The sequence below is a fragment of the Anabrus simplex genome, chromosome 1 (assembly GCF_040414725.1).
Source record: "Anabrus simplex isolate iqAnaSimp1 chromosome 1, ASM4041472v1, whole genome shotgun sequence".
NCBI classification, from domain to species: Eukaryota; Metazoa; Arthropoda; class Insecta; order Orthoptera; family Tettigoniidae; genus Anabrus; species Anabrus simplex.
In genome coordinates this window covers 1,398,378,569-1,398,405,132 of record NC_090265.1, presented here as the reverse complement: position 1 = coordinate 1,398,405,132, position 26,564 = coordinate 1,398,378,569, and the positions used below count along the sequence as shown (strand labels likewise).

The 26,564-nt window shown below is 40.7% G+C and overlaps 1 protein-coding gene across 1 annotated transcript in view; it reads left to right on the top strand.

The window, feature by feature from the left end:
- The first annotated feature begins 360 nt into the window (after positions 1–360).
- LOC137501886 (hemolymph lipopolysaccharide-binding protein-like) overlaps positions 361–26,564 on the top strand; it is a 73,996-nt gene continuing 47,792 nt past the window's right edge. The window contains exons 1-2 of the mRNA XM_068229031.1: positions 361–380; positions 22,323–22,496. Coding sequence (XP_068085132.1) covers positions 22,341–22,496 — 156 coding nt within the window. The 5' untranslated portion in view covers positions 361–380; positions 22,323–22,340. The remainder of the gene's footprint in view (positions 381–22,322; positions 22,497–26,564) is intronic.

The window sequence follows — 26,564 nt, the reverse complement described above, 5'->3', positions numbered from 1 at the left end:
CCAGTAATCTACTGGCATGGGATTGGAATATTTGAGCACCTTGGAATACCACCGGTCTGAGCCATGATCGAACCACTAACAGCTTGGCCCAGAAGTCCAGGAAACCACTCTGCCCAGCAGAAATAGGGAAATACGATCACTAAAAGTACTCCATGTGTGTGAGACTGTAGATATGATTCTGCTTCATATTTCATGATAAATGCGACTCATAAATCTATTGCGTCATCAGACTGTCTTCCTGATCTCTGAAGCCTTGGGTCATCCAATGAGAGGAGCTAGTTTGTCACTAGGGGAAACACTCGTGGATTCACTGCTCTAATAAATGAAGCGTAAGACAGAACGCGATAGTTACAGATTACAGTTTGCATCTTCGTTTCTTGGTAAGTAAACCGACGGATAATGGTGTAGTTCAAGAGCTCGTAATCCTTGTTGGTACAATGTGAGGAGCTTGAAATATTTTGGTCGCCCTTTCGTACACTAAACGTAGCTGGATAGATAGATAAAAATTCAGAAGTTCTTTCGTTTCTGTCTTAGTGTTTCTTTAACTTTCCGGGGTATGGATTAGGAGGGAAGAAGCCCTGTCTTATGATGGCATAATAATAATAATAATAATAATAATAATAATAATAATAACAATAATAATAATAATAATAATAATAGTAAAATCCTCAACTGCTTTATGGGGGAATTTTAATTTGACATCACCTAAGGTGCATCTTCTCAATTTTCGATTTACTCTACCAAATGACAGAGGAGACAGCATTTTCTTAGGGTAACCTATTGTTGAATGTTAATTAATTTTATCGACATGTGTTGCCAGATATCTTTCACATGCCAACAAGTGCAAGTAGAAATGATGTAGGGTCATTTCTCGCCTAGAGATGTCTAACTCCCTCTTCAAGGTTTGAACCTGAAATATTGGGGTACAGGGGTCAACAATACCATTAATCCACTGAGGGAGATTGAGTTGAAGAGGAAAACAAATTGCCCTTCTATAACGGATGAAATTTGAATACTAAATGATGTCTGCTCAGTAGTCTCAAGTAATCCCACACAACTCCTGTGTTTCAGACTAGTTTCTCATTTGTGACTGTATCAGGCACCAATACCTACACGGCGGAAATATATTATGGTGAACCTCTGAACGCTGTGGTGGAGTTTGAAATAACTGGCCTTAGTAAGACTGTTTACTCCTGTTCGGAATATTTGACTATTTCCACTTAGTATTAATAAAACAAGTCAAATTTATGCTAAAATTATCAATATCTGATTTCTCAAATTTAATTCTAAATTCAGTAACTCCACACTCACATATTCATTTTAGTTAGTTAAACACAGGGGATCTTGGGAAAATAAGTACAATATGCTTTATGTCGCACTGACACACGTAGGTCTTACGACGACGATGAGATATGTCTAGAAGTGGGAAGGAGGCGGCCGTGGCCTTAATTAAGGTACAGCCCCAGCATTTGCCTGGTATGAAGATGCGAAACAACCGAAAACCATCTTCAGAGCTGCCGACAGTGGGGTTCGAACCCACTATCTCCCGAACGCAAGCTCACAGCTGCTTGCTCCTAATCGCACGGCCAACTCGCTCAGTGGAGAAACAATTACATCTCGCTAAATGTATTTAGGGCTTCACTAAACATTTAAATTTCTCCTGTCGTTGACGGGTTTGATTTTATACAACGGAAGAAATATAACGTCCCTGGAAATGGAAAGTATCGTAAGCGACATTTTTGTCAAAATTGAGGTTACAATGTTAATACGTCAATCGGACCCCTCTGCATACATTGACAAAGTATCATAAGAGTCAAATGAATTTAGAGGGTAAAAGTAACATTAAAAAAAAGTCATTATCGTACCCACCATCAGTAATATACAGAACACCAGGTTATCCTAACCACCAGTCATTACATCCTTAGCGCCTGAGTAAGAATCCTGTATTTTACGTACGGCTTGTCACACGCGAAACGTTTAGCAGACCCTACAATTTCAATAATACTGATCAGTAATACTGAGTCAATAATACTGTCAGTACGCATCAATATTGTAGCGACCTTACATGATCATTATTACTGTCAATATTTTGGTTAGTACAAGTGCACTTGCTTACTTACCATTGCGGTATTCTCACTTTAGAAATAAAAAGTCAACTACCGTCAATACGGGTTAAAGACTGGCTTAGAAGAATATACTATTCTCATATGAAGTTGTTGAGGGAAATACAACATATCGAAGCAGAAGGTTCAGAATTGTCTCCGAATGATTGAGGGTAGGCTACTTTTGCGAAAATACAAGGAGTGGTAGATTCTTCTTCTTCTTCTCCTGTTTACCCTCCAGGGTCGGTTTTTCCCTCCGTCTCAGCGAGGGATCCCACCTCTACTGCCTCAAGGGCAGTGTCCTGGAGCTTCAGACTCTGGGTCGGGGATACAACTGGGACGGATGACAGTACCTCGCCCAGGCGGCCTCACCTGCTATGCTGAACAGGGGCCTTGCGAGGGGATGCGGAGATTGGAAGGGATAGACCAGGAAGAGGGAAGGAAGCGGCCGTGGCCTTAAGTTATGTACCATCCCGGCATTTGCCTTCCAGGATGGCTGAGGTCGGAATCGAACCCACCTCTACTCAGTTGACCTCCCGAGGCTGAGTGGACCACGTTCCAGCCCTCGTACCACTTTTTAAATTTCGTGGAAGAGCCGGGAATAGAACCTGGCCCTCCGGGGGTGGCAGGTATTCACGCTAACCACTGCACCACAGAGGCGGACAGAGCCTTTTCGAATAAGGCAAAATACAAACATGCAGACCTGTTTAGCGGTAGCAGAGAGATTAGCGGTGACATTGAGGTATCTTGCAACTGGTAGAAATTTTGAAGATTTAAAGGTTTTCCGCTATAATGTCACCAGTTTTCACCAGTACAGCAGTTGTGGAAACGTGTGAAGTACTGTGTTACGCTTATTCTAGCAGCGTTTCATATAGTTGGATAAACTTTTGCTATAGGACTACTTGGCGGTTTCACAAGCACCTTTACTTGGCTTTGGAGAGAATCGCATTTGTCGTCCATCGCTGCTCCGTTAATACTGACAGAAATAATGACGAACGCACTCACACTGTCAGTATCCCCACCACTCTACTGTACTGACGCTCGCAGATCAGGGAATCCGGATCTGCTTCAGTACTGGCCTTCATTCCATCATTCCAGTCCACACACGATCAGTATTACTGTCAATATTTTTCGGTACTGACAGTTTTATTGACCGTGTAGGGTGTGCTTTTCAATTCTTGTGGGAAAGTGAGATGTGTTAGCTTCATTGTTCGTGACTGTTGTCGGTCATTGCTGAAGAAACGTACACGTTTTATAACTGCCTCAAACCAATTTGGCACTTGAAACATAAGACAAAGCGTGCTGGCGGACCTATCGCATGTTAGTTGACTGCTAGTATACTAGTGGAATGCAGAAAAGTGACGGAAAAGGAAGAGAAGATAAGTGACAAGATTCGAGTGAGCACATACAGTCAGTAGCTAAACAAATCGGCTCATTGTCAGTACGTATTCCAACCGTTCGTGCACGAAGTGAATTTTGCCACTGAAAATTCTAAACTGAAGTTTGCGACAACAAGAGGACAAACGCGAGAGTTTGTTCCGTGTTCATAATTTTATGAATAAGGAAGCTCAAGACAGAAATAATATAACACAAGCATAGTATAGAAGGGAGTAACTTGTTGAAAGTAAAACAAAAAACAGCAGATGCAAGAAAAGTGTTGTAGGGGACGGTCAAGGGAATGTTAACCGAGCAAGTTGGCCATACGGTTACAGTCGCGCAGCTGTGAGCTTGCATTCGGGAGGTAGTGAGTTCGAATTCCACCATCGGCAATCCTGAAGATGGTTGTCGGTGGTTTTTCGTTTTCACACCAGGTAAATGCTGGCGCTGTTCCCTTATTAAGATCACAGCCGCCATCTTCCTAATCATAGCCCTTTCCCATCCCTCCGTTGCCAAAAATCTTCAATGTGCTCGTGTGACGTTAAACAAGCGACAAAAGATAAAAATTAAAGTAAAACTAGTAGAACAGAGATAGCACGAGACTGAAGAAACTTCATTTGGTACATTTGGCAACACGGAAAGGGGAAAAGCGTGTAACGGATTTTTAAGATTTCGACGCACAATCCATGAATTTTACATTCTTCAGAAAACAACTCCATCAGTATGTAAATTACGACCTGTGTCAGGAGAGTGGATTCGTTTTCAAGGATATTCTATCAGTTTGAGAATTATTGTACTCGTAAAAGAGTTAGGCTCCAACTGGAAGAAAATTAGACATAATCGTTTTAATCGATATCGCCTATATGGCAAAAGACCTCGCCAGGCCTCTCTGGCAGCCACACAGCATAGCAATAAAGTAGTTATCTTGTGAATAAATTTGTGAGTGAGTTGCTGCGGGAACTACATATTTATCTGACGACTGGTGGGTGATATCCGACAAGGAGATTAGCAGGCGAAACAATACGAGTGTTGGCTAGTGAATGCATGATTCGAAGCAGTGTATCGATTCATTCAAGTGTCCGAGAGAATCGATTCACAGGAACGGCGAGCTCACGGCACACGATTCAGCTTACTCCCAGCGGGCAGTGCTGAGTGGCGCACTCACTGGACGTTGACGGGGAGCCGAGCTTCCGCTGCAGCTAGACAGTGAATCATGGCACATCGAAAGAATCGTGAACGAGCGGGGCTCAGTGAGACACAAGATACACACGGCTCCATATCGGCTCACTGGACACTGGCGGAGACTTGCATTCACTGTCCTCTTCTTACAGGGAGGTTTAAATAATAGATGGATTTATTTGCAGTGTTAAAAAGATAGTCAAAACATAATTCTGAAGAAGCTAGTAAGTAGGTAGGCTATTAGGTTATACTATTTATTAGTTTAATGAATCTTAGTATTATAACTTAGTTGACATTTGACAATTAAACTGGACTCTAGCTTGCCCTATTACTATGAGTCATGCTCATGACTACTCAAAAGTACCTGTTTTATATTGGGAAGAACGGCTCAGTATTCTTTCAGTTCATATGTCAGATCGTTGCACAAGACTTCAATCATATGTGGACAGACGCAATAACGTAACCAATAGTATGTTGAATCGGAAAACCAGCGGGCTACTCTACATCTCGGGTAGCCTATACAAAATATGACGATGTTAAAAAATCCTCACCTGATAGAAAAATACATATTTTCAAAAATGACTAAGCGAGTTGTCGTACGGTTAGTATCGCGTTGCTATGCGACTGCATTCGGGGGATGGTGGGTTCGAATCCCACCGTCGGGATCCGTTAAGATGGTTTTCCGTTGTTTCCCCATTTTCACACCAGGAAATGCTGGGAATGTGCCTTAATTCAGGCCATGGCTACTACCTTCCTAATCCTAACCTTTCCCACCCTGCGTCGCCGGAAACCTTCCATGTATTAGAGTGATTAGCATTTTTTTTTCTAAGAAAGGAGTTGATAGTGTGAAGACCAGATGGCAGCTGCGAGCAGTGAATGCTGTTGCTGCTGTCTTACCAGCACATACTACACAGATGCAGTAGGAGCGATGACTAATGTGCCGTGAATCGGATCACTGTATCGATTCAGTAACGTGAACGGAATCAAATGAGTCGATTCAGTAAAATGAATCGAATATCCCATCACTAACGAGTATCTAAACCGTGCTTACGACTCCAAACACAGTGATATATTACCGCAAAACAGGTGAGGAGGAATGATTTAAATGCTCCTTTCTAAACATTGTACTGTAATCAGTGTAATTTCCACTTTGAATCTCTTATTTTACTGTAAGTCATGTTTCCTACTGTTTTCATCTACATTCCTTAATGCAATCATTTAAGAAAATCTCTTATTATTCCTTTGCCTTACATTCTTTCAAACCAATCCCTCCAAAATATCGTAAGCGCTACAAAGGTTATCGTAAGAGGACCACTTTGTTAAACAATGCAATTGACAACGACCGTTAAACAATCGTAAGCGATATTCATCACTTTAAAATAATTTCCTTTTGGCTACGATTGGATAAATACGTAACCTAACATGACAATAAGGTGAAAAATTCATTGTTGTAATAGAATAAAACCTAAACTTCCTAAACTCTAAGTATTCGACTAGCTAATCCTTTTTATCATCTCCTGTAAAATTCATATTTTTTCGCTTACGATACTTTGCTTTTCCAGGAACGATACCTTAATTACCGCAGTAGAATGCCTGCTAATTGAGTTGATGCAGTGTAAGTTCAAAATGTGCAACATCAAGAGCCACTTGATATTCATAACGTTTCTGCATATTATTCTACATATTGATGGACAGAGTTTGCTGTAATGACACACATAATGATGTTACCTTCTCGTGTAATTCGGGAATATTTGTAGGTAAATCATCCGTCTTAGAAACTGATTCCTTAAACATGCCCCGTATACAGGCATCTGGAGCCGTGCGATTTTGGAAGCACGAAGATTACGGGAATGGAGTTCGATGAGAATTTAGGCGATTTCGGAAGTGTCGTTGCAGAAGACTAATTTACTAACCGCCGCTGTGAGTGGTAGCTCTGACTTGCTGCATCTATTGTCATTGAAGCGGTGAGTTTCTGACAAAAAGAAAATAAAGAAAACAGAACAAATTCCGCACGAAGGAGGGGTAGTAATGAGGTCTCTGTACACTACCTACTCTACATTTTGTGGGTTCTATACAGCATCCCCGACGAAATAAGGGCCAAATATTCTATGAACGGACACGGTGCACCAAATCGTAATCCGTGGACTATGTAGCGGTTTCTGCAAAACGACATCAGGCCCTTTAAACACTAAATAACGAGTTGTTTGTCGGTTGATATGGCCATCAAAGTGAAAAAGGCTTTTATTTAAGAATCATGTTGCAGAGGAAATTTGGATCTTCAGACCCATGGACAACATTCATCTCTTTAAGCATCCGCCAAAACGCGATTTTAGTCGTGGATTACGGGTTGGAGAATGTATAACCTGTTGGAGAATTTAACATGGTTCTCGATCGTGATGAACAAATATTTCGGGTCAGCTGTACGTCACCATAACACTGAGCGAGAAGAGGAAGGCAGCGTTCTCGCTCCCATAGTTCTGCTTTCTTACTCGCACACTTCCCTTCACCGGCTGTCTTCCTAGCTGGCCCGATCTCAAAAAAACTCACATTCACGAACAGCAGGCTACTGATTCTGGTTGGATAGAATCACTAATTGTCAGTAGCATTATTGCGGGCTACCTTATAGCGGTTAAGCGAGAGAAAGAGGTTTTGTCGAACACACAATTAATTTTCAGGTGTGTTTTCGACTCCTGCGCGGTGTTTACTGAACGAGGTACGCTTGCTATTCGCACGTACACAGCAAGCTGAGGAGACGTTAATTGAAAGAAATATTTTATATTGATTAGAAATCTTATAGAATAAATTGGAATAAACTTCAAAGAAAAAAAGGGGAAAGGGTATTTTGGGGATGGTTGGGGAAAAAGGGGTAAAGGTCCCATAAAAGGGAAAAGGGTGCGTGAAAAATGCCTCTTTTCGCAACTAGAAATAAAATGCCACACTGTGATATCTTTCCGAACAGCTTTAATTTACCCTAACAATAAAGGTGCGCACCTAAAAATCCTAACACTGCTAATGAACATGGCATTAGCTACGAAAGTGATTGAGTCATATAGCACGTATATCTAGTTCGAGGTATGATACGCATATACAATCCATGCGCATTGAAAATAGTTCTTTTATGATTTAAGGTGTGTTATGTTTGAATTTCTTGGCTGTAGACTTGAGTTTGTGCGGAGCTTTTGGCATGGCACTCTGACGTAGTAAGTCACTATTGCTGCACTCCTTCGATACTGATAACGTGACTCCATCACTGAGATGTCTTGATGTAAGCGTTCACCATGTTCGTCACTGACTGAACATACGTTGTCGGAGATTAAGTGAAGATGTGAGCGAAGAGATGAATTTTGAGGTACATATTGCAACTCAGCTGTTTGTACGCACAAACGCACCTCCTCACAACATTCAGATCGTCAGCAGATTTATAATTTCCAAGAAAGTTGACCTAACTTATTCGAACGCCACCCATGCATCCCTTTCAGTGTCATTCAGAAAGTCTTCGAAGTGGGTGTCGCAAATATCTTCCCTATTTCTGGACCTGTGAACAATCTTTCAAAAAATCACAGGAATAGAACCAGCTTTTGGGTGGTTAGGCCGTGTGCATTATGCAGAGTTTCGTCCAGACGTGCCATTTGGACTCATCAGCTGGAATGGCACGCCCCTCCAGGACTCTGCTTAGCAGTGGCAGACCAAACTGTGTGGCCCCGCCGTGTTAGCAAATCAAGTTTGCTAACCTGCTAGAGGAGAAATGACTTCTCCGTTTAAAAAATGCTCCCCCATTGGAGATACAAATTCAAAAAAGGCTTTCACAGCCGCAGATCTAAAAATCACAGGAATAGAACCAGCTTTTGGGTGGTTAGGCCGTGTGCATTATGCAGAGTTTCGTCCAGACGTGCCATTTGGACTCATCAGCTGGAATGGCACGCCCCTCCAGGACTCTGGTTAGCAGTGGCAGACCAAACTGTGTGGCCCCGCCGTGTTAGCAAATCAAGTTTGCTAACCTGCTAAAGGAGAAATGACTTCTCCGTTTAAAAAATGCTCCCCCATTGGTGATACAAATTCAAAAAAGGCTTTCACAGCCGCAGATCTAAAAATCACAGGAATAGAACCAGCTTTTGGGTGGTTAGGCCGTGTGCATTATGCAGAGTTTCGTCCAGACGTGCCATTTGGACTCATCAGCTGGAATGGCACGCCCCTCCAGGACTCTGCTTAGCAGTGGCAGACCAAACTGTGTGGCCTCGCCGTGTTAGCAAATCAAGTTTGCTAACCTGCTAAAGGAGAAATGACTTCTCCGTTTAAAAACAGAGTCCTGGAGGGGCGTGCCATTCCAGCTGATGAGTCCAAATGGCACGTCTGGACGAAACTCTGCATAATGCACACGGCCTAACCACCCAAAAGCTGGTTCTATTCCTGTGATTTTTAGATCTGCGGCTGTGAAAACCTTTTTTGAATTTTTTGAAACTTTCTTTCACTTTCGCATAACTCAACTCTGGGAACATTTTGCACAGATACCGATTTGTTGTTTAGTGCCTTGATGAAATTCGTCATGAGCCCCAGCTTGATATGAAGCGGTGGCATGATAACTTTGTTACGGTCAATCAGCGGCATACGAAGGACATTTTTATTTCCCGGCTGCATTCTGTCTGACTGACCTATATTTCTTTATGTAGTGGTGCTATCTATCTCTGCTGTCCCACTCGCAGAAAAAACAGCAGTACTTGGCGCACCCTGTCTGCGTTCCCATGAGAAGAGTGATAACTTTCAAATCACCACAGATGTACCATTTATACTCCTGAGAGCGTACTTTTTTGAAGAAGTAGCGACATAGTTTTGTATGTCTGTTTCAGCTGGGTAGAATACCCAACCGGTTTTCATTGAGTAATAATACTGCTTTCAAACTTCTTTTACTGTAGATGAGTCGATAAACAGTCGCCATGCTTCAAAGTTGTTTTCCATCCCTAGGCTTGACATGAGAACTTGAACGTCCATACAGTAGCAAATAGTGTCACTCGTTGCAATTAATTTCACAAGTTCTTTGTGTCTGCGACGGAAATGTGTTGTGTTTCCGGTGCAAGAAAATTAGTTTTTTAAGCCGTGAACCGAGCAGCTCAGCTTGACCTTTTGTTAGAGCCGTGTCCCGTGCGCGGTCGCGAAGTTCAGCTTTGTTTATCAAATGAATCCCTTCTCCAGGTTGATAGTCAGAGTCTGATTCGTTACTTGAAAGAGAAGTTTCATCTTGCGTTTCTTCAACAGCTGTGAAGTATATCCTGTAGGTGCTGTTAGTATTGGAAAAACGACGGGATCATATGGAATTGGTTTAGAAACTGAGGGAACGTCGGGATACTTTACAGATGTGGGAGTTTTTTCAGGAAAATCCGGTAACATTTGCCAGAGAGAAATAACAGTTTGTGGTGTGGTTGCTTGACTCACGCCATCTTACAGGTACTCCGAATGCCAGACCGTTGTTCTTCTTTGCCTTCCTTTTCCAACCGCTCAAGTAGCCTCCACATGTCAAACAGATGAACTGTGGTGCCCACGATTTACCTGTATCCACCTTTGAATCAAAGTATAGTTCATATGCTTTCTTAAGAAACTGTGTAAAGTTCTTCCAATGAGATCTGTCTGTTAGAAATACTAACACATAGCAAAACAGATCCGGTGAATTTATGCAACCTCTGGAAGACATAATATCGCCTTAAAATAAAAAAAATAAAAAAACAAACAAAAAAACAAAAAAACGAATGAAAGTATAGTAATGCGATATCGAAAATATTTTGATAAATTACCTTTAACTATTTTCACATATGATGTATGTTGCGATTCCTTTTGATGCCTTCTTTGATGTTCATTTCTTGTAGGTCTTCCCTTGTTTCTTATAGCCAATTCGTCTTGGAACATTGTGAGTTTATTATATTAAATAGAACTTTGCTGAGTCTGTAAATATGGCCACAGAATTTCAAACGTCTCCTCCAAACGATAACAATGAACCTGTCTTTTAGACTTAAAGTTTTGAAGTTCTTCTCTTGAACCAGACTTCATTTTCTTGCTTTGGGCCGTATATTTTCCCGAAAATTTTTCGTTCCTCCCTTTCAATTTCCACGATTTTAGATTCACCTCATAAGGTTATGGTTTCCGATACGTGTAGGAATTACGGTACGGCAACTGTTTTAAAGTATCAGCTTCGAGCCTTGAGATATCACTCTTTTATTTTAATCATTCCACGTTAGTTCACATGAATTCTACAGTTGGGTGGTGTTTCTATGTTGGCCTAAGTGATCAGTCCTACTGGCAGAATGATTTATTCAAGGTAGGTAAAAGATGACTACTGCAGGTCGTCTCGTATTCCTTTTCTAGTTGTGCTTTCGTGCTATTCTGATATAGGTTTTCCAGGTACTGGGCTTTCTCGTATGATAGCTAGAAGCTTGCCTTTGATCTATCCTATGTAATGTCTCTAGGGCACAACTAGTTTCTTCTTTGTTCCTTGTGATGATGGCCAGATTATTATTATTATTATTATTATTATTATTATTATTATTATTATTATTATTAATTTGAGCCGCCTGAGGACTATGGTGCTTGTGCTTTAGCTGTATTGTCACTGTTATTGTTCTTGTTGTTTTTTATTGTTGCCGCTTCTGGCGTTCTTAATGGTATGTTTGTCTGCTGCTTATCTTATTGGAAACTAGACCTTTGTTTTGTTGGCCTAGTATTCCTTCGTTTTCTTGCTGAATTCTATTTTGCGTTCCTCAGACCATTTCCTAGTCTCAATATAGTCAGCTTCCGTAAGGGATGTTAGGAAGGAGTAGTATAATAGGCGGGTTCTGCGGCCACCACCTCCTCCGGCTCCCAGAGGCCTCCTCCACCACCACCACAGCCAGAGGCCTCCCAGAGGTCTCCTCCACCACCCGCGGGAAATTTGAATTTGTAAACAAAGCCACGTGCTTTTTAACAGCTATCATCGACAACAACGCATGGCTAAACTCAGTACTGCCATCTTGACGGGCCTAAACCTCAGTGGTACCAACTTAACCTAACTAGCGCGAGATAAACAAATCCACGTGTTTTTTGACAGCCACGTGCTTTTTGACAGACAACAACGCATCGCTAACCTCAGTACTGCCATCGTGACGGGCCTAAACCTCAGTGGTACCAACTTAACCTAACTAGCGTGAGATAAACAAATCCACGTGCTTTTTTGACAGCTGTCATCCGCCCTCTTTAAACTATAGAACACCGTGCTGCCCTCTTTATCGCAGTAGCCGCAAATTCGTCACCTGTCATCGGCAGTGCTGCCATCTTGGCGGGCCTAAACCTTAGTGCTACCAACTTAACCTCACTAGCGTGTGATAAACAAAGCCACGTGAATTTTTTTACAGCTGTCACCAGCCATCTTTTATCTATAGAGCGCAGTGCTGCCCCCTTTAGCTACTTACCTTTGAAATGTGGTGGCGGATAATTTGAAAAATGCTTCTTTGACAGCAGCCATCTTTAAGCACCGTGCTACCCTCTTTAGCTACTTACCTTTGAAATGTGGTGGCGGTAAAGTCCACGTGCTTTACAAACCTATATGCTTTTCTGACAGCTGTCATCCGCCATCTTTAATCCAGAGAGAACAGTGCTGCAATCTTTAGTTGAAATGTGATGGCGGAAAATTCCACGTGCTCTTGTTTGGAAACAAATCAACATGCTTTTTTGACAGCTGTCATCCACCATCTTTAATCAACAGAGCACCGTGCTGCCCTCTTTAGCTACTTACCTTTGAAATGTGGTGGCGGCAAATTCCACGCGCTCTTGTTTGGAAACAAACCCATGTGCTTTTCTGACAGCTGTCAACCGCCATCTTGTATCACAAACCTCAGTGCTGTACTCTTTAGCTAGATACCTTTGAAATGTGGTGGCGGCAAATTCCACGTGCTCTTGTTTGGAAACAAAGCCACGTGTTTTTTGGACAGCTGTCATCCGCCATCTTTAATCAATAGAGCACTGTGCTGCTATCATGCGGGTAATTTCGTCAGCTGTCATCCGCCATTTTTAATCCACAGAGCACCGAAGGAGCCTGTACAAGGTTTAACGTCCCCATCAACAGCCCTTAATAATGCTGGCTTTTTGGAACGCCCTCGAAACTACCTAAGAATGTAATATACTACAGTAGGGAGAGGGTAAAACTCGGTGCCGGCACATAGCCTACTCCTACCGATGAAGCCTGCACACAGCTTATCGCCTCCATCCGACAGATGAATCGCCATCAACATCTTGTACTCACAATAATTTTCGAAGGAGCCTGTACAAGGTTTAACATACCCATCAACAGCCCTTACTTAATGCTGGCTTTTTTACACCCTCGAAACTACCTGAGAATGTAATATGCAACAGTAGGATCGCCTCCATCCGACTCTTGTACCCGCAATCATTCTCGCTACTTCGGGAGATAGCGGGTTCGAACTCCTACTGTCGGAAGCCGTAAAAAATAGCAAATGCTAGGTGAGGGACCTGCGCGATTGTCATAACGTGTAATTACATGATCTAGGCGGATGCCCTTCCTGACGGCATAAGTTGCCAGGATTTGAATCGCGGTATCCATCATTGTGTCTGACTTGCGTGTATGCAAGCTCACGCATATTTTTTTTTGCTGAGATTTCATGCTACTTCCGTTCGCCACCTATAGCGGAAACTCGCAGTACTGCGTCTATTTCGTCTTACAACTTGGAGGAGACAACATGTGTACATATAATTTATGATCATTCATTATTTTCGTACTAAGCAAATCATTTGAAGTGTTGCCGAGTTAGCTATGCGATATGTGCACAGTGTTTTTTTTTTTATTTTCATACTAGGCAATTGATAGGCGAGATAGCTTCGCGATATGTGCACAGTGTGTTTTTGATTTTTACACTAGGTAAATCATTGATGTTGTACTTTTGCTCTGAACACATCAAACAATGTTCTGATCACATGTTTTATCGAGTACAGTGTTCGATTCTAGTCTTGCTATATTTCAATCTAATTTTCTTAGAACAAAGATATCCCCTAACATGTTGTATCGGATCACATGTTAAGGTTAACGACATCGAGTGTAGTGTTCGATTCTAGTCTTGTTATGTTTCAATCTAATTTTCTTAGAACAAAGGTATCCCCTGACATGTTGTATCGAGTACAGTGTTCGGTTCTACTTGTTTAGTGATCTGAACACATCAATCAATGTTCTGATCACATGTTAAGGTTAACGACATCGAGTGCAGTGTTCGATTCTAGTCTTGTTATGTTTCAATCTAATTTTCTTAGAACAAAGGTATCCCATAACATGTTGTATCGAGTACAGTGTTCGGTTCTAGTCTTGTTATGTTTCAATATAATTTTCTTAGAACAAAGTTATCCCCTGACATGTTGTATCGAGTACAGTGTTCGGTTCTACTTGTTTAGTGATCTGAACACATCAATCAATGTTCTGATCACATGTTAAGGTTAACGACATCGAGTGCAGTGTTCGATTCTAGTCTTGTTATGTTTCAATCTAATTTTCTTAGAACAAAGGTATCCCCTAACATGTTGTATCGAGTACAGTGTTCGGTTCTACTTGTTTAGTGATCTGAACACATCAATCAATGTTCTGATCACATGTTAAGGTTAACGACATCGAGTGCAGTGTTCAATTCTAGTCTTGTTATGTTTCAATCTGATCTTCTTAGAACAAAGGTATCCCCTAACATGTTGTATCGAGTACAGTGTTCGGTTCTACTTGTTTAGTGATCTGAACACATCAATCAATGTTCTGATCACATGTTAAGGTTAACGACATCGAGTGCAGTGTTCAATTCTAGTCTTGTTATGTTTCAATCTGATCTTCTTAGAACAAAGGTATCCCCTAACATGTTGTATTAAGTTCAGCGTTCGATTCTACTTATGTAGTGTTCTGAACACACCAAACAATCACATGTTGAAGTTAACGACATCGAGTACAGTGTTCGATTCAAGTCTTGTTATGTTTCAATCTGATCTTCTTAGAACAAGGGTATCCCCTGACATGTTGTATCGAGTACAGTGCTCGATTCTACTTATTTTGTGTTCTGAACACATCAATCAATGTTCTGATCACATGTTGTATCGAGCACAGCGTTTGATTCTACTCTTCTTATGTTTCGTAAGTCTAAACATGTACAATAATGTTATCGCTGCACACGCTTGCCTTCGCGATGCAGGTTTAAACTTGTTCGATATAAAGCTATGCCTTGACATAAGAGGCGGAGGAGGAGGAGGTAGAGAAGGAGGAGGAGGAGGAGAATGATAAGGTCTTAACAGCCTATGTATAGTCGTCATTGTTTAAAGATGACACCTGTCAAAATAATTTTTCAAATTATCCACCACCACATTTCAGCTAAAGAGGGCAGCAGGGTGCTCTGTTGATTAAGCACATAGAATTTCAATTTGCTCTCCACCGCATGCATAACAGCAACCGTTATCTTGCGCAGTAGCCCCTAAGCTAGCTTTCTTCATAAGAGTAGCCGCAATCTTGTGCGAGCACCCCCTAGGCTGTCTCATAAGGAACTATGTATAGCCGCCATCTTGCGTCCGCCATCTTGCGCAAGCATCCTTAGGGGGCGTCTCTAGCCATCTTGTGCAAGGATCCTTAAGCCGCCTCATAAGAGCAACCACCATCTTGCGCAAGCATCCCTAGGGTGTCTCATAAGGACACTTGTATAACCGCCATTTTGCGCAAGCATCCCAAGGGCGTCTCATAAGAACCTATGTACAGCGATCATCCTGCATAAGCACCTTTAAGGAGTCATGTATAGCCACAATCTTGTGCAATTAGCGTCGAGAGATGGCTGCTGTAGAATTTTTCTTTTAAAATTATCCGCCGCCATTTTTCAACTAAAGAGTGTAGCGCTGAGGTTTGCGATGTAAGATGGCGGATGACAGCTGACAAAAAGCGCGTAAGTTTGTTTACTAAACAAGAGCACGTGGAATTTGCCGCCACCACATTTCAAAGGTATATAGCTAAAGATGGCAGCACGGTGCTCTCTTGATTAAAGATGGCGGATGACAGCTAACAGAACTTTTCAAATTGTCCGCTACTACGTGCTTAAGGTAGTAGCCATAAAGAGGGCAGCACGGTGTTCTGTGGATTAAAGATGGCGGATGACAGCTGACGAAATTGCCCGCATGATAGCAGCACAGTGCTCTATTGATTAAAGATGGCGGATGACAGCTGTCAAAAAACACGTGGCTTTGTTTCCAAACAAGAGCACGTGGAATTTGCCGCCACCACATTTCAAAGGTATCTAGCTAAAGAGTACAGCACTGAGGTTTGTGATGCAAGATGGCGGATGACAGCTGTCAAAAAGCACGTGAGTTTGTAAAGCACGTGGAATTTGCCACCGGCACAAAGAGGGCAGCACGGTGCTCTCTGGATTAAAGATGGCGGTTGACAGCTGTCAGAAAAGCACATGGGTTTGTTTCCAAACAAGAGCGCGTAGAATTTACCACCACCACATTTCAAAGGTAAGTAGCTAAAGAGGGCAGCACGGTGCTCTGTTGATTAAAGATGGTGGATGACAGCTGTCAAAAAAGCATGTTGATTTGTTTCCAAACAAGAGCACGTGGAATTTGCAGCCACCACATTTCAACTAAAGATTGCAGCACTGTTCTCTCTGGATTAAAGATGGCGGATGACAGCTGTCAGAAAAGCATATAGGTTTGTAAAGCACGTGGAATTTACCGCCACCACATTTCAAAGGTAAGTAGCTAAACAGGGCAGCACGGTGCTTAAAGATGGCTGCTGTCAAAAAAGCATTTTTCAAATTATCCGCCACCACATTTCAAAGGTAAGTAGCTAAAGGAAGCAGCACTGCGCTCTATAGATTAAAGATGGCTGGTGACAGCTGTCAAAAAGCACGTGGATTTGTTTATCTCACGCTAGTTAAGTTAAGTTGGTACCACTGAGGTTTAGGCCCGTCAAGATGGCAGTACTGAGGATAGCGATGCGTTGTTGTCTGTCAAAAAGCACGTGGCTGTCAAAAAACACGTGGCTTTGTTTATCTCACCCTAGTGAGGTTAAGTTGGTAGCACTAAGGTTTAGGCCCGCCAAGATGGCAGTACTGCCGATGACAGGTGACGAATTTGCATCTACTGCGATAAAGAGTGCACCACGGTGCTCTATAGTTTAAAGATGGTGGATGACAGCTGTCAAAAAAGCACGTGGATTTGTTTATCTCACGTTAGTTAGGTTAAGTTGGTACCACTGAGGTTTAGACCCGTCAAGATGGCAGTACTGAGGTTAGCGATGCGTTGTTGTCTGTCAAAAAGCACGTGGCTGTCAAAAAACACGTGGATTTATTTATCTCGCGCTAGTTAGGTTAAGTTGGTACCACTGAGGTTTAGGCCCGTCAAGATGGCAGTACTGAGGTTAGCGATGCGTTATTGTCCGTCAAAAAGCACGTGGCTGTCAAAAACACGTGGATTTGTTTATCTCGCGCTAGTTAGGTTAAGTTGGTACCACTGAGGTTTAGGCCGGTCAAGATGGCAGTACTGAGGTTAACGATGCGTTGTTGTCGATGATAGCTGTCAAAAAGCACGTGGCTTTGTTTACAAATTCAAATTTCTCGCGGGTGGTGGAGGAGACCTCTGGGAGGCCTCTGGCTGTGGAGGTGGTGGAGGAGGCCTCTGGGAGCCGGAGGAGGTGGTGGCCGCAGAACCCGCCTATTATACTACTGGAAGGGTCTCGTTCTGATAATTGAATGGTAGTTGCTTCCATGTATTAATTACTAGCAGAAGTACCCGTTCTTCGTACGGGTTATCGAAAACTGGCTTTAGTTACTCATACTATCGGCGTGACTGACTTCATTAGATATTTATATCACTGGTGTATTTACCTAAGTACGAAGAAATTAATTGTCATGTTTGGAATTATAGTGTATCTTCTTCTTCTTTTCTTCATGGGGGCCATTAATATTACTTCCTAATTAGCGTCGATCTCCAAATTCTTTTGCTACGATGTTTTTACTTCATTCCCACCTGGATATACCTGCGCGCTTCACAAAGCTGAAGGTTTAGTGCAAGTATACTTCCGCTATATAGTACCACAAATATAAATATTATTGATTGTATTTGTTTGATCCGACATTTCGTAACTATTATAAATGATTAAGGAAATACGCGATGCATAAAAGATACTACTATAATTATCGAGATCTATAATTCTCAGGGCATGTCACTCATGTCGCACATCATATAATGAATCTGAGTATAAATGTTGAGAAACTGTGCAAGTCATGGGCGCACCTCCTTGAAAATTGTGTACAATGATCGTAAAAGTGGATCAAAATATCGTCACTAATAACATCAGTGATCCTAATACTCCACGATTTGATAGAAAATAGTTTAAACTATCGGTAACAGACTCCACAAAATGCTGAAACCTAAGCCAGTAGGTAAAAACGGAGGCCCGTCGGCAACCGCAGGTCGCTATACTACGGAGATCTCCGGGTCTATTATTTTTATACTTCACCCCCTTTCCATCCCCGCCCTCCATATAGAAAGTCATATGTGTATCAATTTTGGTTGGCAGCTATGCCCAAACGTACATGCATAATCTAGCTGCTTTAGAATCCTGGAGCTGACGTTTCCATGGTTCGTTTCTTTATCCGATTCCTAGAACAGGGGTAGTGTGGTTCCAATATCTCCGTAACGGTTGGTTTTAGGGACTTAAAACATGGTTTTCGGGCCCGAAGGGTTTACCGAGTTTTGTTCTTTGCGTCAAGGGGCTTAAAATGAGCTTTGTCTCGTCCTTGTTACGACAATTTCGATTTCGCCTATATTAGCCTATTTTTTAATATTTGTATATCTCCCCCGTCTCCCCCTCGACTTGTTTTGAAAATAAAATACACCCCATGTTACTCACTGGCAATGTAGCTTTCTATAGGTGAAGTAATTTTTAAAATCGGTTCAGTAGTTACAAACAAAAATAAAACATTTTCCTCTTTATCATATTAGTATAGAAGTATAGATTACATCTCTACACATACGGTTGCCATCAGGAAGGGCATCCAGCCGTAAAACATGGTCAAATCCACATTTGCGACACAGTTCGCATCCGCAACCCCACAGGTGTGGGTAAAGCAATAGAAGAAGAAGATACTCATTTTAAAAATTCATCCGTTTTTTTATTCTTATTCTTATTTAACTGGATTCTCCAAATATAGTGTGTTCATTTTTAAAGGAGATTCCAAGTACCAATTTTAAAGTCTGTAACATCTTCATTTTTTGAGGTATATGTATCCTCATATAAATAATTCAACTCCTTCCTCACTTCATTTCACCCCTCCCCCCATTATGTGGATTTTCTAAAAACGAATATTTGTGTTCTTTTATTTTTAAAAGGGATTACAAATATCAATTTTCATGTCTGTAACATGTTAGGCTTTCGTGATTTATTGTAGATAATTTCGCTGCTGTAGAACCTCGGAGCTGACGTTGCCATGCTTACGGCAGTTCATTCCTTTATCAAATTCCTAGAGCAGGGGTGGTTTGGTGCCAATAACTCCGTAACGGTTGGTTTTAGGGCCTTAAAAATGGTTTTTGGGCCCGTAGGGCTTACCGAGTTTTGTTCTTTGCGTCAAGAGGATTAAATTGAGCTTTGTCTCATCCTTATACGACAAATTCGATATTTTGCCTATATTAGCCTATTATTTTTATATCTCCCTCCCGTGCCCCCCCACCTCGAATTGTTTTGAAAATAAAATACAGCCCATGTTACTCATGGGCAATGTAAGTTTGTATAGGTGAAGTAATTTTAAAAATCGGCTCAGTAGTTTCTGAGTCTATTCGTTACAAACAAAAATACAAATTTTTCTGTTTATAATATTAGTATAAATGACGGCATTATTAGTATTAAGTGCTGCCAGATCCTTCTGGTTTAGAAATTGAGGGAACGTCGGGATACTTTACAGATGTGCGATGTTTGTAAGAAAATCCGGTAACATTTGCCAGAGAAAAATAACAGTTTGTGGTGTGGTTGCTTACTCACGCCATATTACAGGAACTCCGAATGCCAGACGGTTGTTCTTCCTTGCCTTCCTTTTACAACCACGCAAGTTCCATGCACCTGCTGGATCCTCAGTTATCCAGTGGCGTTACCCTTGCTGGCTACTTTGAAGATTTGATAGGACAGGTGTGGGAATCCATTCTATACAGGTGTTCGTAGAAAGCCAGGCGTTTTCTTCTGATGGTATATGTGAGGATTTCTTGGTGTTCGTAGAGTTCATGGTGTAGTTCATACCATAGCCTTCCATCTGATAAGATCCTTAGTCCTAATATCCTTGTCAGGAAAGTCGTTTCTTTTACTTCCAGGGTTATTAGTTGGGTCTTCTTAGTTGCGTAGAGGACTGAGGGTCTGACTATTGTATAATAATAATCTGTGACAGCAAAGCAACATTGCAGTATTTCCGGGATTGCAAGGAGAGACCAGTGGGAACACATATTTAACCGGTGACGAGAGCTATTAGAGGATCTAACGAAGTAGCATTCTGTATGTACGTACATTCCTGATGAATTCGTACTCTTGAGTTCAAGAACAAGCTGGATATCTTGAGGTAATAGGATGAATGTAGAATAACCTGGAAATTTAACCTTATACAGTATAAATGGCGGTACAGTTCAGGGAGTTATTGACGTGAGCGAAGTGTAGCAAGTCGATTCAGCTGTGTATCGATACCGTCCATTGGATTAAGTACGGACTGTGTGTGCTAATAAACAATGGATGTTAAATATTAAAAGAACTGATATCAGTAGTCATTGATGGTTGTAGATTTTTTACGACATCGTTGCATTAGGACAGCTATAGAGAAGAAGACAGCCAAGACCAATAATTATAACAATGAGACCAACTTTGTTTGGTATATGTTATTTTTTTGAAATGGACATTTGCAAATACGTGGAATATGGATTGGGAATGGCGTAGATGTGAGATATTTAGCAGGTTTCATCATAACATTCACCCGTTTTACCAATCCACAGGCACAAGGAACGCTCAGAGTGTGATTGTCAGGCAAATATCGACGCGCATCATACTTACCTTGTAGCCACGTGTCCTGGTCCAGATGATTTACAGGCGTTTAAAGGATAAATCTATTGTCATAGTGCCCAAGTCATTATCTTATAGGAGTAGATTTGTCTACAAGAAACCTAGGGTATTACGGACTGGTGCCATATTGTCATTAGTAACGAATCCAGACTCTGTATCGGAGGCGATGACTGTATGGTAGCCTAGAGGTGCCTCTCTCTTACTGAGAAATATACCACCTCCCAGCCATTGATGTGATGGTCTACCTAGAATGCAACCACGTGCAGCAGTCGGTACTCTCTTGTCGTGGTTGGAGGGTTAATTGCAGGTAAGTGTGAGAGGAATCCTGCGAGCACAAATATTTTCACTCGTGGTAGGAACTTTTCAGCTGAGTAATGCTCGACTCTATTCTATAATGTTTTCCCAGGGGTGATTCCTCTAGGATCGCCATACCTTCTTGGTCTGCCCTTTCTCCAGACTTCCCCCGATCGTGCTTGGGACGTCAGTTTCGCAGGCTTCTTTAGAATGCTGGATCTGGAGGCCTAGATGCAATATCTGTGGGACAAGGTATTGTAGCGCCTGTACTCATATCTTCCCAGCCGAATTTCGTATTGAATCCAAGATAGGGGCAACTTAACAGGATTGTAGAGCCGTCTTAGGTATTAACCGTTTACCTCAGTAGCATTATATTCTACCTCTCTCCCTCACAGTATAATCACATATATTATTCATTCATTCCGTATGCACCTGGCCATTTCTTCATAGACACAGTATTTTTTCATCCGTTTCCTGGCACAAGTCTGAGCAAATTATAGCTTCCACCAAAATCTTAGTCTCAGTTAGCTGGGAAAGTGCGGAAGCTGGGGAATAATGGATTTGGAACACGACTTCCTCGTCTTGATGTTGATGTTCGTCTTGATGTTGAAGTTCGTCTTGATGATCATGTTAGTAAATCAGTGGTAAACCACCTCGCACTGCGCTTTACCTAGTACTCCTCATTTAACCCCGCCGTTTGATTTTGTTGTTTCCCTACAACCGCATAAAATTTGGTGGTGATATTTGGCGTTCCAGCCATCCTATGGGCTGAACACAGAACAGACCGACATTCCATATATAAATATGTTAATGGGTGCATATGAAGATATGATTAATGTTCCTCTGAAAGCCAGATCCCTACACCATTAGTGGAGAGTTGCAAACAATGTCTATGGTAATAATAGCCCATGTTGGGAGCTTTATTATTCGACGGTATTCAAAAGATAGAACTATGGAACAGCAGACAATTTACACATTTCCACAGATAGAACTTAATATTTGTTTGAAATAATGTATGAAAGTATTGAAAACAGCCTTCATAATTCCATAGACTATCAGATGTCACTCCGAATTCACCCAAAGTCACATGTTTCCAACTAAACTTGTCTCTTTGATAAAGCACATCTTCCATTCGGATACTTACTCTACACTCACTAATGTACACATTTTCTCAAGTACTAAATTAAATTGTTTATTTTTTACACTATGGTATATTTTTACTTGCATAATTTTGTGATTTTTATAACGAAATTTACACAGCATTATAATTTAACCTGTGAATTATATTCTTTCAGGTGAGTGTTCTAACTGATATGCACACCAACATGGACATCGTGAGGAGTGGGATTCTTCTCGTGATGTTGGCAGAGATTGGACTATCCCAACATTCGCTATGCATAAATGAACAGGAACTAATCAGGTTTACAATATCAAGTAAACGAAATGAAACTCGTCATCGCCTTGTAGAGGTAAGGAATTGAATAATGTGTTTTGCGATATAAATCAGTAACTGTCTCACTAGACTTGAATTCATTTATATACAAATTACAGTTAGACGAAAATACCGTGGCTACTTTATTAAAGGAAAATAAATATTCGATGATTCGGTTTGGTTTAAAAATCCAAACGCCGTTTCTCCAATTTCTGTTGAGGATCTATTTATCTATCTGTATATATAAATCTTCTCGTGAAAGATTTTCCCTCTTGGTACCATTATAAATCAACATGAAATAATCACATTCATCTGTGAGCTGACTCAATTGCGATCGAAAAATACAAGACTACAAGTGACATTGCGCTATTTTACTTCTGAGCTCTCATATGAGGCAGTTAACAGTTTGTATTATAAGGAGATAATCGTGTGATTGCTGTAGCTTACGTACCTATTACGTCCGTGAATATCTAACCAAAGATATATTTCTTGCATTGATTCATTTAGTCAGAGACTCCTGGGAGGGTTGATGGCGTCTGATACGTAAGATTCGGCGTTTAGTTGTGGTGGAGGAACTTTTCGTGTGCCATTTTCAAATAGTGTGGTGCAGAGGGAAACTATTTTAGCCTCACTGATAGATTATGGCATTAAGGGTAGATATTTTTTATTTACCATTCGCTTTACATCGCACCGATGCAGATAAGACTTATGGCGACAGTGGGATAGGAGTAGCTGTGATTAAGGTAGAGCCTCAGCATTTGACTGGGGCGAAAATGGAAAATCACTGAAAACCATCCTCAGGCCTGCAGACAGTGCGAAGGGAAGATTACTGGAAGCAATAACAGGTATTTATGTTGAAAATTAGGCTGTAGCAAAAATTGATGGTTGAATGAATTTATGATTCAAGGTACTTACAGCAGTTAAAACAAGGTTGTAAACTTTCTCCTTGTTTGTCATAGTTTACGTGGAATATTTACTGAAATGTATAAATTGGCAGGGATGGATTTAGTTCTGTCTAAATGTAGTAAGCACTTCGGCCTATACCGATGATTTGGTGTTCATGGCGGAAAGCCTGAAATCTAACGTCGAGAACTTGAAAATGTGTGCGATACGTGTGATATGAAAATTATCATTTTCAAGACAAGTGATGTCAGTAGGGAAGAAATCTAGAGGATTGAATGTAAGGTTGAGAATACAAAGTGGAAGCAGGTATATCTTTTCCAGTATTTAGGATTTGAAGTTTCCCAGGATGATAGAGTGAATGAAACTGATTCAAGGTGCATCAAGGCTAATGCAACGAGCTCGCAGTAATGGTAAACTGTATTCTGTAAGAAAGGAGTCGGTTCCCTAACGAAATTATCTTTACACCGGTCTGTTTTCAGACCGGCTTCGCTGTACATTAGTCAAATCTGGGTGGACTCAGAGTATATTATTCATAAGTTGTAATTATACAGTCAAGAATGCAGCCAGAATGATTTCCGGTAAAAACAGATCGGAACACTATCAGGAGGGTACTCGTAATGTTGAGATGAAGGCCAAATTAGGTGTATGTTTCGGTAGTGAGGTCATGGGAGGCTATTGAAAGGGTGTAGGTTACCTAACAGAATAATGGACTCGATCATGGAGGATAAGAGCAGTAGAGGGAGACGAAGGTGGCAATGGTTAGCCTCATTTTCTCATGACATTATGACAAGAGATATGGAACTAAATGTGGCCACAGAGCCTAGTTATGATCTGTCAGTGGAGAGATAACGTGGAATGATATTAGTAGACATATAAGCCTGAATAGAGTTTATTAAAACTACGAAAGATCATACGAAGGTAAGATTGGAATTTAGGATTTCAGAAAGATATAGCAGACAGATTCAGGGGGTCAAATTGATTGCCTCGCTAATAACGCACTCAACGCTTCTTGATTGATAAAAGAACATTGTATTATCCTTGTAAAGTTGAACATACCGCTTAATTCAATAGCTCCTCTCCTTACTTCCAAAGTTTGTAATATTTTCGTAACACTATTATTTAATTGCATATCACCTAGAACTAAATCGTGCTATTTTCCTTTGAACCTTTTTCAGTTCTGAAATCAGATAAACTCATTGGAATGATCTTTTGCGAATACTCGTGAATGTGTCCTTTGAGTTATGTAAAAGTAATTACTAAGTGGAACGGGAAATGTATCAGATTTTATTATCACAGTGAAATTGATTTGAATAAACTGTCAATTGTTAAATGATCCTCTTTGGAGACAAAAATTCCAATGTTGATTAATGTTAAATATACCAGCCGGTTTACCGTATTTGTCAATCAGTGTTGACGTATTATATTTTCAAGAAAGGTGTGAAAGATGAGAAGAGTGCAGAAACGAATATTAAGTGGAGATGACAATCTATATGTGGTGCCGATTTCAGCTGTTGAAATGTTATTGTTTTCTCAATATCGCCTTGAAAGGCTGACGGAATAAAGATTTTATATATAAAGACGATGGCAGCCGTTACAATAATAATAATAATAATAATAATGTTATTTGCTTTATGTCCCACAAACTACTCTTTTACTGTTTTCGGAGACTCCGAGGTGCCGGAATTTAGTTCCGCAGGAGTTCTTTTACGTGCCAATGAATCTACCGACACGAGGCTGACGTAATTGAGCACCTTCAAATACCACCGGACTGAGCCAGGATCGAACCTTCCAAGTTGGGGCAAGAAGGCCAGCGCCTCAACCGTCTGAGCCACTCAGCCCGGCGCAGCCGCTACGAGTAAAATTGTCTGGATTATTCCATTCGATAGATCAACATGAGGATTTTTATTTAAAAAATTATACTTTGGTAATTTAGTTTACTTTCAAGAGTTGGTGCGTGAAGTATGTCTTAACATAGTCCATTATTTTCCTAGGTAACCCATCCTCCATTTGTTTCGGATTCAACTTAAGCTTTATCCATCGAATTTGTTCCTCACTTAGCCTTTATCTCCTCATTCCGCGTACCCTCCTGCCATTGTTCCCACTAGTTTGTACCAGCAATCATGTTCGCTACTTTCATGTCTGTTACTTCTAATGAATAAGATATCCTCAGTTCTCCCAGTCTTCACTCCCGTAAAGCAAAGTTGGTCTGAAAACAGACTGATGTAAAGATAGTTTCTTCCGGGAGCTGACTTACGTTTTACAGAATACTGTTGATCGCAACTGCGAGCTCATTGCATTAGCTTTACTGCACTTTGATTCAGTCTCACTTACTATACTACCATCCTGGGAGAGCCCACGCCCTAAGTACTTGAAATTATTCGCCTGTTCCAACTTTGTATCACCATTCTGAGATTCATTTCTCTTGGATTTCTTACATACTGACATCAATTTAGCCTTCGAAAGGCTAATTTCCATACCATACTTATTGCATCTATTTATAAGTTCCAAGATATTAGACTGCAGGCTTTCGGCACAATCTTGTAATCTATCAGTTTCATGTCCGTATTTATACTTAGTATCTATAATCACAAAGAATGGGTACTGTCCACCTAATCAATACTTTATTATATCTTGTTACTAAGCAGTACCGGTTTCGACCTTCACAGAGGTCATCTTCAGCTGGTCATAAGATCTAAAGTTAACTTAAAATAATTTTAAAAACATTACTAAATCTAATGAAGAATGTCACATGATGTGAGTGATAAGATTAAAATATACAATATATAAAATATACAATGATATGATGTATCTTCTGGTTTAAAAACAAGCGTCAAAATTCTATGACATGTATGTGTTACATAAATTTCTAGTGTACCGGTACTGTTTGTGAGTAGTAGATAATTTGGTGAAATACAATTTCAACAAGTAAAATGTTTATGGCGTTCTTGAAGTACACTTTGAAGTTCAGTTTATATTGGTGAATCGTTCTATACATTCATTGGTATGTTTATACTAAACATTCTGGAACATTCTATGATATGGATGTAATAAAATTTATCAAATAATACATTAAAATACGAAAAAATGTTCACATGATTCTTGTGGTACGTTTTGGAATTATATTAATTTTGTACATTCACAGATATGTTTGTACCAAGCATTCTAGAATATTCAACTATGTAATGTTGTTTTTCTTTTAAGT